Here is a 17,674-nt window from a genome sequence, read left to right as displayed (position 1 = left end):
TCTTGTTTATATTTTATTATTAAAAAACATACAAAACATAGTACACACACGCTGCCCAAGTAGACAGGCATTTAAATTGGTTGATTTCAGAATGCTTCAATGTACAAGTTGCCACTTTTACCAGACCTCTGAAAACAGTACCCACAATGGCCGGCCATTTATTACAGCTGCACAAAAATAGTCAGGACATATTTCAGCATATCAACATAATGTAAACAAACATCTCACTATTGCTATTTTATTAGAACTATATTAACTGTATGTATAGCATACATGGGTCAAGTAGGCAAAAGATCTAAACCATAGCTTATTTATAGATTGGATTTGAACTGTAGTTAATTCCCTGAAGTTGTCGCTTTAAATCCAGAACAGCAAGGATTAAGACTATTTTCTCTTCTGTACAATTTCTTTGAGGTAATACAATCAGTTCTTGTAGAAAGAGGTTAAAAAAGTAACATAATGGCACTTTATCAGCGTTTGATTCAATTTGTCATGACTATCTCACACGGCTTTGCTATTTAACCAAAAAATACAATTGTGTGACAAAAGTGCATGAAATGTTTTGAACACGTTGAAAGAACAATTCAGAAGAATGTAGAATAGAAATGTCAACTTTCTGTTACGTTCTGCTTCTTTCTTCTGTTCTTTTTATCCAGCTGGAGGCAGAAAAGTGTAACAGATAGATATGAATAATAATGGTCCAACAATTTATAATATAGTTGCTGTTAAAAATCTCTAAAAGTCACCTGTTCTGGATAGAACACAAGTCTCCTTGCATTCGTCCTCTGTTTCATAACGGTTGTCGTTTCCGCCACAGCCTCCATACCAAAACTGTGCACAGGCATTTGCCTGCTTGTCATAGTACCAGCGGGTGATGTAGTCTCGGCAGGTACCTTGGTCCAGGCTGAGGTTACAGCGGGATTCAATAGCGGCCTCTGCAGGAGAAAAGGTGTGTAAGATCTAAATTTGATTTCATTTTATTTACCCAATGAGAGATTAAGATTAAGATTAAGATGCATTTATTTATCCCAAACACATGCACACATGCACAGACACACTCATGCAGTTTTAGGAAATTTAGCCTCTGCTTTTGACCCATCTGGTGCAGGACACACAGAGCAGTGAGCGACCATGTACAGCGCCCGGGGAGCAGATGTTGGGGGAGTAAGGTGCCTTGCTCAGGGGCACTAGACAGGGTAGGGAGAATCCTCTCGGATTTTTGGACAGATCAATCCAGGTTGGTCTTTTGTCGTTTCTCCATGGAGTCGAACCAGAGATGAACCAGAGACATTTTCTGCCCATATTCCAAGTTTCTGCCACTAGTCCCAAATCGATTCCGATTATTACAACATGTCACTTTATTAGTTGTATCTAAGTAACTGAAACCACAAATCAGGCTAATATAATAATCCTGCAATAAATCATCTCTTTATGAAGTTATAATGAAAATTAAATTTAGAGATGATGATTCAACTATATGGTCGTTTGGGAGGCAACAGTTTATGGTGCTTTTAAATTAAACTTCATTGTCTTGAGAGGTTTTTCTAATAATATGTCCGAGCCGGGTGGGAAGAATATAGTATAAAACAGCACCATAATCTGCAGCCTCCAAAATGACCATACAGTTGTACTAAAACCACTCACTTCACGGTTTCAACGGAAACAGAGCATTTTAACCCTCACTGGTGTGGATCTATTGCAGGGGTTGGTTATTTGGTAAGCAGGTTTTTGTATAAAGATCAATGCACAATGGAAATGGAGGATTTGCTCGTTGTTGGAGGTGATGAAACAACATAACAAAAAAGTATAAATAAACAGGAGAGCCAACTCGGTCTTGAACTGCCCTTAATGAAACCTGTGACATGTCAGAATGTTCTCTGTGAAAAAGGTCTACTGAGCAGGAGTGCAGCTCTCACCTTCAAGAAGGACTGGGGTCACCACTGGATGCAGTTGATTCGAGTTTAAGGATGAATCTGAATCCAGCGTTGAAGAAGATGCTGCTGATGAGGATGAGGAGGACGAAGATGAGGAGGACGAAGATGATATGACTGCTTCGTTGGGTATAGAGCTTTCTATCACAGAAGGTTCAGGCACTGTTGTTTTGTTAACAACAGCCACAGTGGTGCTGGCCCGCACTTGGGCTCTGATGTCTAAGTCTTCACCATCATCATCTTCCACCACCTAGAGTAAAATGACATACATTTTTTTAATCAGAAATGAATTTTCAGCAATAAGTAGAGAAAGAATAGAATTTGAGTATTTCAGCAAGACCTGAAAAGGGAGAGGATCTGCACTGATGGGCAGCGTGAAAGTGTCTCCACGGCCTCTGGTGTTGGTGCGTCTCTCGGTTGGAATCTCCTCTTGGTAGTTCCAAGTATTCCCGTTGTTCCCATGTCCATTATTTCCATAAACATAACCATTATTACCATGGCCATTATATCCATTGTTTCCATTGTGTCCATTGATACCATGCCCATTGTTGCCATTCCTTTGTCCATTTGTGATGCGATTGTAAAAGACTGCGCCGTTTTCATCTTCACAGAACTTATTGACGAGCTGAGACTCCAGTGCTGAAAAAAACAAATTAACTCATCAGTTAATTTAAGGAACTTTACAACCTTTCAGCTGACAACAATTAGCTTTATATTCTAATGAGGACCCATTTTAAAGAATGATATGTACAACATCTGTCTGTGAATATCACCTGGTAGTGTGTTGAAGTCATCAATAAGGTACATGTGTTCACTGTCAGGGTCAGAGGCAATGAGGTTGAGTTCCTGCAGAAACTCGGCCTGTGTAGGATCAGATGAATTGACGATCCCCAGTGCATACATCTCGATGTTGGCAGCATGAGCCTCCCTCACAGCTAGGTCAAGCTTAACAGGCTCTCGCTTGTCGGTCTGCCCGTCGGTGATGACAATGGCCACTTTCCGGACTCCAAGCCGAGCGCTGAAGAAGGCCTCCTGAGTGGCTTTTCTGATGGCGGTGCCTGTATAGGTGCCCTCGCCCATGTAAGGGATTTTTCTGATCGCCTGCTTGACCTCCTGTTTGGTCATGTAGCGAACCAAGTTGAATTCCAAATGGACCTCCAGACTGTAGAGGACCAGTCCGATCCTGGTGGCGTTTCGACCAACTGTGGTGCGGTCCACCAGCCGTGTGACAAAGTCTTTGATGATTTCAAAGTTCTCGGGGCCGACACTTTCTGAGCTGTCGATGACAAACACTAGTTCCATGGGCCTCTCCTTGCACTTGATGCCACATCCTGAAACAAAATAAGGTCCATAGGTGTTAGCATATCTCACACATCTCCAGTACTCTAGGTTACCTTATGCTAGCTAAGGGCATAATCTACAGTCACATCAACAGCTCTGTTACAATGGGCAAAGGCAAGGCTCTGACACAATGACATTGTTCAGGATCTTAAATTAGCTTGTTAGGCTGCTAAAATTAGCATCAGACGCAGCTGAGTCTGATGGAAAGGTCATTAGTTTGGTCATAAACCCAATTTTTCGTTGAAAAGGAAAAGTCAGTGGGCCACCAGAATCAAAAGGATTTATCCTCTGTGGCACATGAATTATATAAATAACTTCATTGTAATCCATCCAGTAGTAAAGATTTTTTGCTCTGGATCCAAATGGCTGAATTAATTCTAGCTTATTCAAAATGCTGTTGCCATTATTTGGACCAAGCTAATAAGATTTGAAAACACAATACTTATGCTGTCAATCTCACTTTGCCTCTACGTTTATAGCAGTTGTGAAGTTAAAAACTACCAGAAACGTAGTTAAACATAGATTAACCCCGAGTGGATGTTTGGTCTTACCACAGATTTCTTTGATCAGCTTAATAATGTCTTCTCTCTGTAAAACATGGACAATTTGTATTAGTATAAAATCTATTTCATTTGTTGAATGGATCAAGCATTTGTTGAATTTATAAACTTACCGTCAGGCCTGTTTCTCCTTTTGTTCCTGGCTTCCCCTGGGGTTTGAGAAAAGTATAAAAATATCACCATTTTCACTTTGTGGTAAGTAGTTTAGTTTCTTTGTCATAGAATTGTGATGCTAATACTAATACTAACAGTATACTATTGTTCATTTGTTTTACACACAAACACTTTAACTCCATTGTTCTGGAATAAGAAAAGCATAAATTTGACTAACTTTCATTTTTCTGCCTCTTGGTACATTTTACAAGGAAATGAATTGAAATGTCTTCTTAAGTCATCATCTGATGAATAACAGTTCCCTCTGCTGTTTTATTTTGGACTATATATGTGTATTAATCATATAAATGCAGTAAGTTAAGTCAAAATGTCAATGTCAGTACTTACTGCTTCACCAGCGACTCCAGTATCTCCCATCTCTCCTTTGAAACCTTTAATTCCCCTCTCACCCAGTAATCCACGATCACCCTGTATCAAGGAGAGTATTGTCAGTCTAGTCAAAGACCTGTTGATCTCATAATCACATTTTTTAAAGCTACATAGAAATTTCTCACCTTAGGGCCAGGAAAGCCGTCTCCGGGTGGACCTCTTGGCCCAGTCATACCTTGAGATCCAGGCATTCCCTGAAATTAGACTGTTCTGTAGACTGACTCCGCATGGGACACTCAAATTCATCCAGACTCTTGAAAGATCTTAAATTACTTTTATGATTTGTCCTGCAGCTAGTTTGTCAGACAGTTGTCTACTGTGTAACTTGTCAGAAATAATTAATTAAATTATATTACTTCACTCTTGTTACAAGGATGTAGAGTTACAAACCTGATTATGAGAAGCTTGGTAAATGCCAGAAATAAAGAATATCCACAAACTGTAAACCACAATTATTTACCTTTGGACCTTGAATGCCTTCGCCTGGAGGTCCAATTGAACCAGGGGGTCCTGATCTCCCAAGATTACCCTTAAAACAAAGGTTAAGAAGTAATCATGACACTAGTTTACGATCAACTTGCATTTAGTCAATGATCAAATTCATCTGTTGGAAAATGTCTAATCGTATAAAGTATATTGTGTGTGGTTTATTTTATCATGTATTAGTCGTGATTCAGATTTTAATATCAATTGAAATTGAGTGATTTGAGTGGTTTGTATCTCAATGTTCAGGAATGTTATTTACCGGTGGTCCTGGTAAGCCCTCTCCAGATGGGCCAGGCAATCCTGGCAACCCTCTAAAGCCAACATCACCCTAGAATAGATATGAAATAATCAAATTGAAAATGAGCATCACCATATTCACAAATACACTCCCACACAAACAGAAAGACAAACAACCAACAAAAAAACAACACCTAGACTCGACACAAACCTTGGGACCAGGAATTCCAATTCCCTCTGGGCCTAGTTCTCCTTGTAAGCCTGGCAGGCCTGGAGGACCCTAAAAGACGATGCATAGATTACTTCACACTGTGCCAATGTCCACAGGGGTTTATAAACTAAAAGATATTAGGATTTGTGAATTCTTGGTTTGTAATACAAACCTCAGGGCCAGGAAAGCCTTCTCCTTTTGGACCATGTGGACCCGGTAAACCTGGATGACCACGATCACCCTGGGAACAAAATTAATTGATGAAGACCAATAACATGTTGCAGTCCATACAAACATTGTCCTTAAAGTTCTATAACACTCTAAAATAAAAGATAATGGTATTTACCTTTGGACCGGGCAGTCCAAGGCCGGTTTCACCAACAGGACCATGGGGCCCAACAGGACCTTGATCACCCTGAAGACATGACAATCAAGTCAAATGGATTCTTGGCTACAACAGTATTTGGTTGCATTACATCTCATCAGACACTATCAGGAAATTACATTTGATGTGTGGTTATAGTCTCTCTGCCAAGGTAGATGATAAGTGTATATTAATTTACCTTTGAACCAGATATAGACCGTCCTGGCTGACCTGGGGTGCCCTGCTGACCTGGTATTCCACGTTCTCCCTGGAAAGTGAGAATTGGTTAAACATGTACAGTCTCTATTTTGACAATACGTCAGATGCCAATTGAAGATGTGTTTTGTGGTTGTAGGAAGAAGCTATCATACCATAGCAAAATACCACAGCAAAATACCACATTAGCTCTTACCTTTGGTCCAGAGGGTCCTGAAATCCCTGGAGGACCATGTAACCCACGGATACCCCTCATACCCTGGTCACCCTGGACAGAAAGACATTATCTGATTAGCATTTTACCTGATAAAAAGTTGAACTACACAATGATATATGGTGTAATTTAAATCATACTTTCTCCCCTTGAGTTCCAATTCCTTGTGCTCCCTCAAGACCTCTTAAACCAGATAAACCAGGCTCCCCCTAATAGAGGAACATTAGAAGAGACAAAGACACAATCTTATTAACACAAAGAGTTCTTGAAATAATCGTTTTTCTCTTAGTAAGTCAGTGGACAAAGGGAAGGACGGTATGGTTCAGATACAAAGAGGTAATTGGGTTACACAGTAGAGGATTTCCAATAAATTGGCATTAAATACTGTACCTTCTGTCCTGGAGCTCCATCTTCTCCAGGGAGACCAGGCAGCCCACCCAAACCAGCTGTTCCAAGCTCTCCCTGTAACAGCAAAATAGGTTTTTCATGGATTTGGTACATGGGCAGTGATAATATGGACCTTAGCTTCATTGAATTGTTTAGTTGGAGACATGTTTTGGATTACCTTTGAACCAGGCTCACCAATGCCTCTCTCTCCTGGACCTCCCTGCTCTCCTGGTAAACCTTGGTCTCCCTAGAAATAGAAACAGAAAAATGGCATTGGTCATCATTAAAAATGTAACGAAGCATCAGGAGCAATCTTTACCCAGAGAATGTAAGCCTTAAGAACTTGAACCCTTGAAACCCTTGAAACCCTTGACCTTGACTGTATGAGATGATAATAAATACTGCACCAGCTCTCTCTGACCAAACAATGGACTGTTGAATTTGAAATGTTTTCTAAACAAACCTTAGATCCGGGTAAACCTTCTCCTGTTAGCCCTCTGACTCCTGGTGGACCTCTTGGACCCTCAACACCCTGTGTAACAATAAAGAGTAGAAGAATATAATTACTGTAGATTCTATTATTGCATTTGTATGTGTCAGAGAGTGTGACAGAGACATGAGATACACAACTTTTTCAACATTTAGAGAACAATTTCTTGCTGACCTTTTCTCCCTGTATGCCGGCTCCTGTCAGTCCAGTTGGCCCGAGAGGACCTGCAGGCCCCAGTTCACCCTAAAAGTAGAACACCATTGACAGGTCAATATCGTAAACTATATAAAGACGGAGGAAAAGAAAGCCCCCCTCCAAAAGTGAAGCTAAATCCCCCCCCTGGTAACTGGTTGTAGTATAGTGGAAGGGAAAGAGTAAGTTTCCAAAAGTACATGACAAAATAAAGTGTTTGCAGAGACGGTTTCTGTCATTTTAGACAGTCCTTATCACACTGCTGTTTACTGAACTGCTAATTTTCCCGGTTAGTTTGGTTCTAATTAGTTAAAATGATACTATACAAACGGGGTGAAACATTATGATTGACATCTGAGACTGACTCAGAATTTTATGTTCACCGAAGTGGAACATTTTTTTCAGCTTGCCAATAAACAAGCAACAACATGAAGACAATGAGTAAATTTTGTAGCAATGAATGACATAAAGTCTTAAAAACAGGCAACACAAAGAGACAACATAAACAGGCACGTACACAGGGTTGTATGGCACGCAAAAGGAGTTCTTGTGATAGCCTACCTCTGAATTGGATGTCACTTTGTGGAGTTAACAATAATTCTGTCTCAAAACAAATTTTTACGTGCCAAAGTTACTCTACAGAGCCTCCCAGAGCTAGGGGTTCTATCTAATCATACTACAGACACCAGCCACCTTATCGAAACCACCTGTCTGATATTCTGGCGGGTAGTTTTTATGCTGTAGCTGATATGTATTACCTTTATAGTCCCACATTATTTATAGCACATGGTGTAGCCCGTCTTTACCACCATTAACTTTAAACCTTTCCATTTTAACCAGATGTTTAATGTAGGTCTCCCTAAACTCCTCTTGGCAGAGTCTTGTGTTTCAAAGAGTAGATAACATTTGGGCTGCTTTATGGATTTCATTTGGGCCTTTGTTGTGTGAATACTCTGTGTCAGATTATAAATTTATAACCCACCCTGTCTCCTTTGATTCCTGCACCCTGCTGTCCCCTTGGCCCCCTCGGTCCTGGGAGCCCCCGATCACCCTGTGGAAACAAAATTCAGATCATGTTCGTCAGTTACATTACAGCCCGATTGGGTCAAAGCCAAATGTGCATTGTTCTCATGAAGAGAGTATGGAGAATGAACATGTTAGCGCCTGTTAGCTTTTCATGATTGATGCACAATGATCCTATGCACAAGGAATGATACAGTTTTTTTTTTCAACTTTTTTCATGGCCGCATGATTGTTCAAGTTTTTTCCACTGCCAATGAATAATGAAGTGCAAGGGGGTGATGACAGGAGCTGAAAATAACTGCTAGTTTAATTAAATGCAGACAAGCCGACCTGATCTGAGAAGTTGATCACCTGTGAGTGATCCCCCTTTTACAAGAGGTAGAAGAGAGCGGAGAAGTAAAACTTACGACAGCCAGGAAGTCTGGCACAGGTCGAACAGATGTGTAGTTGCTTGAGGACATTTCCCAGCGATCATTTTCTCAGAGCTTCCTTCGACCAATAAAAGTGTCCTAAGGTTTCCTCAACAACCTCATAATTATGTTCCTTACATTGTCAGATTTACTGACAAGCTCTGTCATGAGCCGCTGTAAAATGAGATATAGTTTACATCTTGTAATTTCACTGTTCAATGCTTTCTGTTTTGAACACTAAGACAAGTTGCTGTCATTTATAATCCTCAAGTATAGTTTTAGGCTGTGAGCCACATGCTATTGCATCCAGTCTTGAATGTCACGTTAAAACTCTGGTTGAAGCCCTGCAATGTGCTTCTGAATGAGGAGCAATGTTCCATTGTTAGGCATGTTGCAGCATGGGAGGAAAAACAAAATCACAGTTTTTACAGGTTTAACACATCAGCTGCAAAGCTTGAACAAACACCTGAGCCGTGAGCCATAGAGTTGGAACAGAAAGAGATGTGGTTTTGACAGATGCAGGCCTTGAACTGAAGAATGCCCCTGTTACCTACAATTACACTGAAAGATCAGGAAGTTTGTCAGCACATTGTGTTTCTGTCTTAATTGTAGGCCTGAAGTTAGTTTCAGCATCCAACAATCAATTGATGTGGTAATTATGCAAGTGGGTTTGTAACTCGGTCAAAATGAAATCAGGTAGTTATTTAGGTTAGGTGGTAATGAAACAACTGCTTTTAAACTAATTGGTTCATAAATCTCTGTTTTGCGCATCAATAACAGAATGTCTGCTGCCCCTAATTTTATATTGATATCGTGTTGATACAGGAGCGACACAGAATTAAACACGGGAACATGACTCAACAGAAATAACTATGTATTCACTGTCATCTATTAAATGATGTGGAATAACCTAAGAGAGTGTTACAGTGGTTCAAGCTTTGGTTCTTTGGATACTTTATGACTTCTTTGTTTTGATTTTCTACTATAGGCTTTGATTACATTCCCAGAAGCACTGTACAGATTATATTATTACAGATCCACATATTCACCGCTAAGCCATTGCCTCAGCAGCACTGGAGGTTAAATGCTTTCTTCAAGGGCAGCTTGACAGAATCATCAGTGCAGGGGATAGAGGGGTCTTTGCTCACTCTATTCTACTCTCAATAATGTATTTATCTCTTTTTTAAGTATGTTACAAAAGCAATATTTCATACTCTAGTTTTGACCTAGACAATGTTACTGTTGGTTGATATTCTCAAAATAATAGGCCTACCTTTGGTCCAGGGAACCCTTCACCCTGGGGTCCTTTGTTCCCTTGAACGCCTTGAGATCCTTGAGGTCCCTGTAAACAAAGCCAGAGTGTTGAATAAGTCACCCAAACATTAAATTGAATAAAACATTTAACAATTTACCAATGATACAACTACGGCCACAGTTTGCCACAGACAGTTTGGTTCTTAACTTACAGGAAGTCCAGGTTCACCCACTCCTTGAGGACCATGAGGACCTGGCCTGCCCTGGAACCCCATGTCACCCTGTAGATTGATATAATGATTTAGTTTAATAACAGCAACCCAAATAAATAACACCTAATAAACAATCACCCCTTTAACTCATAGTAGAATAGCTTAGTCACTGGATCATCCATTTCACAACTTACTTTTGGTCCAGCAAGTCCAATACCAGTTTCCCCTTGAATTCCTGGAGGACCAGCTGGGCCACGTTCACCCTGTGACGACAAAAATAATAACTATTGACAAAAGTGTACACCGGAACTTAAAACTAGACTTGATTGACAGACGAACATGTAGACAAGATGCTGAAATGAATGCAGTCAATCTTTCAGCTGTTGTGTGTACTGTAAGTTGGGTAATCGGCGAGGTATTTGATCTCTTCCCGCAGGTCAGGACAAATATGAGCGAAACTCAAGCTCCTGTACTGTCTCAATGTTTATCCCAAAACGACTGTGTCAAAATAAGTGAGAATTGGTGGAAGCTCTCTGTTGTCTTTTTTTCTTTCTGGTTCAACTTCCTGGATTCATCCTTTGTTCCTGTCTGCTAGTGCTGCTGGATAGACAAGACTTCTGGCTTTTTTTTTCATCTTCTGCCAACTGGCCCACACACCTAGGCTTCATCCTTCAAATTCAATTAAGGCGACTAAAACAACATTTTAGTTTTTGATGGATGTTATCAAAAAAAGCTGACGTGAACTGTCATGGTTGACAGCCGAGAGTGAGAATTTGATTGGTCGAGAGCATGTATTGGTTTACCCTTACGAATCATAAAATGATGGCATGTTTATATACAGCATGACAGGTAAAAATGTAATAATTTTGCCTGTTTTAATGTAAATGGATCATCAGTTGAATTTGAGCATTTGCTGCATTTCTTCCAGCAGTCTCTTTTGGGATCTAATGCAAATCACACGAAATAGAGACCACCAAGATTGCTGTTAATCTTAGCAAATGCCACCTACGAGCATGACCTCACATGGCGAGCATATACATTGACGATCCGTGTATGTTATTAACAGGAGCTCTTGTTGGAGAAGCTGACAATGCTGTAGGCACTTTCTAGTCTGTATTTAGTAACAGGATACACACAGGAGAAGCAGTAGTACGATTTTCTTTTTTTTAATGTTGGTGAATAACAGTAATAATGGTGAGGATTTCGGCTCGTTGCCAAATGTTCATGCAGGGGTCTATTGGCAGACAAACAGGCCTCTGTGCAGGATAGTTATGACCCTGGGTGGTAAAACTCCAACCTCTTGTTTAAACTTATCATAAAAGGAAATGTAAAGGTCACAACAGATGTGCACGATGAGCTGAAGAGAGAGTTGTTTAGAAAGGGGCTGACCTGTTTTCCCTGAGGGCCCTCTGGTCCGATGTCTCCATGTGGTCCTGGTACCCCCTGCAGAGACAACAAACAACCATTAATTAGAAAACAACCAGACAGTTGGTTTGTACATTACATGTATGGAAAGGAGGAAGTGTTGGACATAATGTGGTAATTTTTTAGCTATTGTTATGTATTTTCCTCTAGTTTGACATGTCTGACTTTTTATGAGAGATTCAGGGATTGCTTTGTACCTGCTGCAGTGTTAAGTTTTTAATGAACATTGTCATTGACTGACACTGTAGTTGTCGATTACGAAGTTTGTTGTACTGTGTAGAATGTCATGATAATTTTATCTATACTTTTAATGGTTATCTACAGTATCTGAAATACGTTTTATTGTACTTCAAGTTGTACGTATCCAGAGTATTTTATGGATTGTAGGTAAAATATCTCTTTGTTCTCTTCTGTGTGACTGTTTAAACAATATGAAGTCTTAACAAGCAAAGACAAGCTCTATAAACAAGTGAATTATGACTCACCTGTGGGCCTCTGACTCCTCTTGAACCAAGTGCACCTTCAAGACCCTGGAGGAAAGAGATCACAACATCAAATACAGTGTTTTCAAATTGCAAACATGATATTCAATGAGAGTCGTGTCAGTACCACCGTACCCTGTCTCCTTTGATTCCTGGAGTGCCACATTCCCCCCCCTCACCCTGTGTAGAGATTACAAGTAAAGCACAGGTCCATTTTGTGTGCAGCAATATAAAACATCATCATTGTCAAAACCTGAATTGCTCACCTTATCTCCTTTTAGACCTAATTTCCCCTGCAAATAGAATAAATTAAATATGTGTGAACAAACTAATGTGACAGTAGAGAATATTTTTTTTAATATTGGTCATAAATATCAGCATTTACCTCAGCACCTTCTCGTCCAGGTAGTCCACTCAAACCTGCTTCACCCTGATATGAAGGGATTACACAAACTCATTATATTAATCAATGTTAGTTTGTCCAGCCTGTTGTAGAAGTTCAGAGTCTGACCTTGCAGTTATAAACAAGTTTAAAAGAAAAACAAAAAACACATCAAACATATCCATCTGTTACCTCTTAATGAACTGAAAACTTCAGACCCTTTAAAATCCCTGTCTATAAGCCCCATACAAAGAATTAATTAATATTGAATATATTTTAAAACAACAAATTCTAAAATAGTGCAATTTATACAGGAACAGATCCATGGATAAGCAGACTAAACACCAGTTGGCATCATCTGTTATTGAAGGAAGTTACAGCTACATATTATCAGTGCAACAATACAGATTGTCACTCTGTCTGTAAAAAGAGCCTAGTAAGCATACAAAGTAAATAAAATAGGGCCCTATAGCGAACCTTGGGGTACTCCGTAGGAGATCAGTGAAGAGTAAGATGCAAGAGGTCATAATATGCTCAATATTTGCATAAATACTTTTTATTTGTCAAGTAGAGCACAGAATCTCTTGGGTCAGTAGCTAACGTTGCTCCCAAATTACATCAAAATGTGCATATCTTTTCAAGATTATTAGCATGTAATTTATCTAATCCTAAAACTAATCCTAATCACAGATAACATGATAAATAAATAAAATCTAGATAACATAAGAACAAAACATAATAAAAAATTTCCATTAACTTGACACAAATATACATTTTTAGAAGTCTTGCTCAATGGATCACAATTAACAGATACTGGATCACGCAAAACGGAAACATATAATTTAGGAGTGCACTCAGGAGGGTAAAAAAAATTCCCAGCCAAGAATGTCAGCCCATATGTCAATCAAACCGCCCACCTTATGCCCTTTGAGCCCCGGGGTTCCATCATCTCCGGATCGACCTTTCTTTCCCTAGAGAACGGAACAAAATATGGGTCAATATTGGGATCATTTGTTCTTCTGAGTGTTTTCTCTCCAGTCAGTATGCATTCAAATCACTAATGACAAATACACAAGTCCATGACACATAACCTGAAAATGAAAGATTGTCTCTTATGTTGTTTGCAAAGTCAAAGTGCAAGGATTTTGTCCACTACAGACAGACAGAGTCTAATAAAACAGCTGGCCTCGTGTCTGAATGTGTCGTACGGGTGTGCTCTTGGATTTGAGGGCTGAACCTCAGTTGACGCCATTAGTGGGCATGAAGTGTCTTGTCCACGGAGCCACAGGTCATTGTCTGTAGCTGCACCTGGACCATGACTTTCAGTTGCTGGTCACTAGAAATTGCTACTTTTTGACAATTAAACTAATGAGAGCAATTTTGAGAACCTTTCTGTCTTAGTTTAAGAATTTGAAGAATCTCTCCGAGGAGAAAGCACCTGGTTAATGACCATGCAGCTGTCTGTCAGCAACGTGACTACCCGTCCGGTTGCTGGAAAGCTTCACATTACCTGCGCTGTCTAAGAAGGAGAGGGATCGAACGGAAATTGGAAGTATGTCTGAAAGTGCAAGTAGATACTAAGAGGGGCTTTCTTCCTCTAGCATCAACCATTACAAACAGTAGAATATCTGGCTCTCCATACTGCACTCCCTCATCCTGTGTCCCTGTCTCACTGACCTGGTGGTAGAAGGGGTTGCATGTTAGATTTATGGTGGCTAAAGGTCCAGTTTTACAGGGAGAAGAGCCCTGAATGTGGTGCCTCTGGTTTCCATGGGACATCTTATGTTGCATGAGAAATGCACAGTAACTAGTTGGGACAGGGCACTCGGAGTAGCGACAAACATATGTCTATGGCAAATACAATCCCTGGTCTCTCCTCTTGTTTCCCAGTTGCCATAGGTTTGCTTATAGAGTGTAGGACGGCACCACCTGTCCACTTACTGCGAGTTTGCAAATGCCTGCAAGCTATACTGGTGGGGGAAAAGCAAACAGTTCAAAACGGCACAATTACCATACCTCACATAACAGGATCAATGTCAGATTTCTTTGCGCCAGATTTCTGATAACGTTTGTTTTGTCAAACATCTTTGACACTTCAAAAGGAAAACTGATCTTCGGTTGCAGGGTATTTTGAAAAGTTTGAGGATTAGTACTCACCGCAGGCCCACTGGGCCCCCTCTCCCCTTTCTCGCAAGCACATCTCTGAGCCAGAGGGCACTTCAAAAAGAAGAGACATCATTGCAAAGTTGTCATGGCTGTAATTCTACACAATCAAAGTGGGCATCACCTACACATTATTAAATGTCTGTATCAGTTAACTTTAATACTTACTCCTTCGTCAGCCAAGCCAGTCTGCAAAGAAATGAAAAGGTTTATGAAAAAACATTATAAGGTTTGTTCATTTATTGCCTATAGATTTTTTTAATAACTCAATGTAGCACAAACATCACAAAAAAAAGCTGATAAAGGAAGATAATATTCCTGAATACTTCTACGTTGAGCATCTTCTACCCTTCGAGTTGAAGTGGAATGAATTGCATAGCTTGTGCGTTGCTGTAAAGAAAATCCTTGTTTAAATGCAACTGTTTCCACATAAAGGAATGTGATGAGAGATTTTGTCCTAAAAGAGACGCTAAGCCTTTAAAGGAAATCCACGGGATAAGCTCATCAAAACATTGAGTTTTTTGTGTAGATTCTCTTGAGAAAACTTAAATCCAGAGCTGTCACACATACATTATCCCTTTGTCTCTCTGCTGCATTGTCATCATTCCATCTCTATATAAATACCTGAACAAGCCTGTATGTGTCAACTCCCAAAAGATGCCTCGTCAAGACAAATGCACGACTTTTCTTCTAAGTGCTCTCCGCTGAAAGATAAGGTATTTTACTCACAATCTCAGTCACGATTTTCTCGACTATGTCTTCGTCCTGTAAATTGCGGAGGAACCGGGAGGCAGGGGAGCTGGCGAGCAGACGCAGCTGGTCTACATTGGCTGGGTCATTGGCCGACCGGGTGATGCCCAGGGTGAAGAACTTGACACCCTGGTTCTTGGCGTCAGCGACAGCCGAGAAGATGTCAGGGTTCCTTGGGTGGGAAATGCCATCTGTGAGGAGGATGGCCACCTTGATGCTGCCGGGACTGGATTCCTCCAGGTAGATCTTGGTCATGTTGGTGATGGCGTAGGTGGTGTAGGTGCCGTGCCCGATGTAGATGATGGGAGTGATCCGGGTCTTGAAGTTCTCCGTGCCCCTCCAGTCTTTGAAGGTTTGCTCTGTGATGACATGGCTGCTGTACTGCAACAGGGCCACTCTCAAACTCGTGCCGCGGCCGGTTTGCAGTCGAATCCCATGGAGTCTGTCCACCACGTTCATGGCAAACTGCTTTTCCTGCTCATGGTTGTCCTTAGCGCTCTCAGAGCTGTCCAACAGGAAGGAGAGCTCCAAGCTGCAGTCCTCGTCTTGGATGGCTGCATGCACAGAGAACAAGATGCAGCATGTTCCATTGTCATTACAATCCATTTTACAGGGTTGTTCTTCCAGAGATTTCAATAATACACTTTCTTTGGATTTCATGTAAAAATCCTGCATCTTTTCAGGTTTTATACAATTTGTATTGATTAAAACATATATAAATCCTAAATAGGATGTCTTTGATAAGACATCCTGAAAATACTGAGTGATATATCACAGCAATATAATGAGCTCCAAAAAGACTGAATATACGTTTTTTTCATTCATTTTCTTACCTTGTCCATCATGAATATTTGCAGCCAGAGCTTTGCCTCTGGATTTCTTAGCAGTTTTCCTCTCCTCATAGAGGTCCTGGGCCCAGACACTAGTCAGTGCAGTGACTAGCAGCACCGATGTAAAGGAGGGGAACATCCTTGTCCCAGCTTTGGAGAAAAATGGCAACAAGAATACAAAGTTCCATCAATGTTACTGTCCACAAAAAGTAGTTTGAGCATCTAATCAAGTGCATCCACACTTCTTATAACAAGACAACAGTTTTATTGCAGCAGGTTAGAGGAATAAGTCCTAAAAACAACTGAGTTTCCACATTGACTTACCTTTCAGTCAGGAGTGCTGTACCTCAGTTTGAGTGCAGCCCGAAATGGAGAAGTGATGAAGGCAGCAGGGACGGCGGGGGGCCCGAGGTGCACAGCTGGCTCCGGTCAGCTCATCGATTCTGCAGCAGCCGCAGACGTCTGGAGCAGAGAGTGAGGGACCCTGAGACGCTCACGCGTCCTTTATAAGACGGCACCTTCGGACCACATCCCATGGAGCCCTGCCAAGACTCCAGTTCTGCCCTCAGGCAGGGGGGCGGCTGTGTGCAGCAGTGAAGCAACATTTGCTGAATTTAGTGTTTGATCACTACAAGCACAATAAACTGCAGATACATAGGTTAACTAGAAGGCCAATAAATTATTTTATTACTGCAGATTTAAAGTTATCATGTAGTGCAATTTGCTACACTTTGTATTTGACAATTATAGATCTTTAACAGCTAGGTACAACTACTAAGTAATAGTTAGAGTGAGCTACATCAGGACACAAAATACCTCTATGTCTTTAAAAATTTGGAAAGTACAGCTTCAGGCTCTTTGTTTTGATTGAGCGAGAAGGAGGGGTTTAATTGTGGGGCTCTACATGGAGACTTGGGAATAGAATTTCAGTTTTTATTCTTGCATTCCCCATTTTCAGTGTTTAGAGGTTGTGTTGCAATTAAAACAGTTTGCATATTAGAAAAGCATGAATACAAGTTGCAATAAAATAACACTAAGGATTAATATAAACAAAAATTTTCATTTAAAAAAAGCGGTATAAAAACCCCCATTAATGCCGGTTTAAAAACCACAAGTAGGGTTATAAAGTTTAGAGCCCCTAATGGAAATGGCCTGGCCATCTTTGGTCCACACCCTGGACTTTGGAATGACCAACAGCCCCACCCGAGGAAACAAGGGTAAAAAGGTTCAGGATTTCTTTTTTATAGGAAGTTACCAAGCCATGATAAATGGAGACAGGATGCTAGAAATCAGATTCTGTTGTGTTTTACAGTGTATGGTAAAAACTTTCGGAAAAAAGTCATCAACAAATATAAATTGGGTTAACTTTATTAAAGTCTCCAAGGAAACAAAGATCGACAATGTCTTCTAAACAGATCGAGTCTCTTTTTTAAGATCAGAAACAGATTAAAGATATCTCTTGTTTTATTATCATTTCATGAAGAGGAGGGTTGCACTTAGAAGGCGAGTGAAATGCAAGGTATCTTTCAGAAGATAAATTGCTGAAAGCCCCTGGTGGTTCACCTCTTAGA

General features: G+C 40.5%; 1 protein-coding gene across 1 annotated transcript; it reads right to left on the bottom strand.

Moving 5' to 3' along the window:
* Positions 1–735: 735 nt before the first annotated feature.
* Positions 736–16,242, bottom strand: col28a2a (collagen, type XXVIII, alpha 2a). Its single transcript, XM_062402319.1, has 34 exons — positions 16,107–16,242; positions 15,253–15,827; positions 14,692–14,712; positions 14,518–14,577; positions 13,278–13,331; positions 12,364–12,408; positions 12,245–12,271; positions 12,114–12,158; positions 11,982–12,026; positions 11,461–11,514; positions 10,266–10,334; positions 10,072–10,140; positions 9,879–9,947; positions 8,155–8,223; positions 7,155–7,223; positions 6,954–7,022; positions 6,669–6,737; positions 6,494–6,565; positions 6,244–6,312; positions 6,086–6,157; positions 5,873–5,941; positions 5,656–5,724; positions 5,482–5,550; positions 5,310–5,378; positions 5,121–5,189; positions 4,836–4,904; positions 4,501–4,569; positions 4,334–4,414; positions 3,946–3,981; positions 3,824–3,860; positions 2,705–3,262; positions 2,272–2,570; positions 1,917–2,181; positions 736–935 (listed from the first exon to the last, which is right to left on the bottom strand). The coding sequence occupies exons 1-34, from the start codon at positions 16,240–16,242 to the stop codon at positions 736–738; spliced, it is 3,717 nt and encodes a 1,238-aa protein (XP_062258303.1).
* Positions 16,243–17,674: the final 1,432 nt, after the last annotated feature.

The sequence above is a fragment of the Platichthys flesus genome, chromosome 13 (genome assembly GCF_949316205.1).
Source record: "Platichthys flesus chromosome 13, fPlaFle2.1, whole genome shotgun sequence".
In the NCBI taxonomy this organism is placed as follows: domain Eukaryota; kingdom Metazoa; phylum Chordata; class Actinopteri; order Pleuronectiformes; family Pleuronectidae; genus Platichthys; species Platichthys flesus.
Note: the sequence above shows the minus strand (reverse complement) of the source record. Positions and strands in the feature narration are given on the sequence as shown.

Bases quoted from the DNA above. Each gene is read 5' to 3' on its own strand.
- col28a2a (XM_062402319.1), bottom strand. From the start codon at position 16,242: ATGTTCCCCTCCTTTACATCGGTGCTGCTAGTCACTGCACTGACTAGT. The intron at 6,566-6,668 runs GTAATCCAAAAC...TTGCTGTTACAG, and splicing joins TTGGTGAGCCTGGTTCAAAG to GGAGAGCTTGGAACAGCTGG. The intron at 936-1,916 runs GTGAGAGCTGCA...TTTCTCCTGCAG, and splicing joins GACCCCAGTCCTTCTTGAAG to AGGCCGCTATTGAATCCCGC.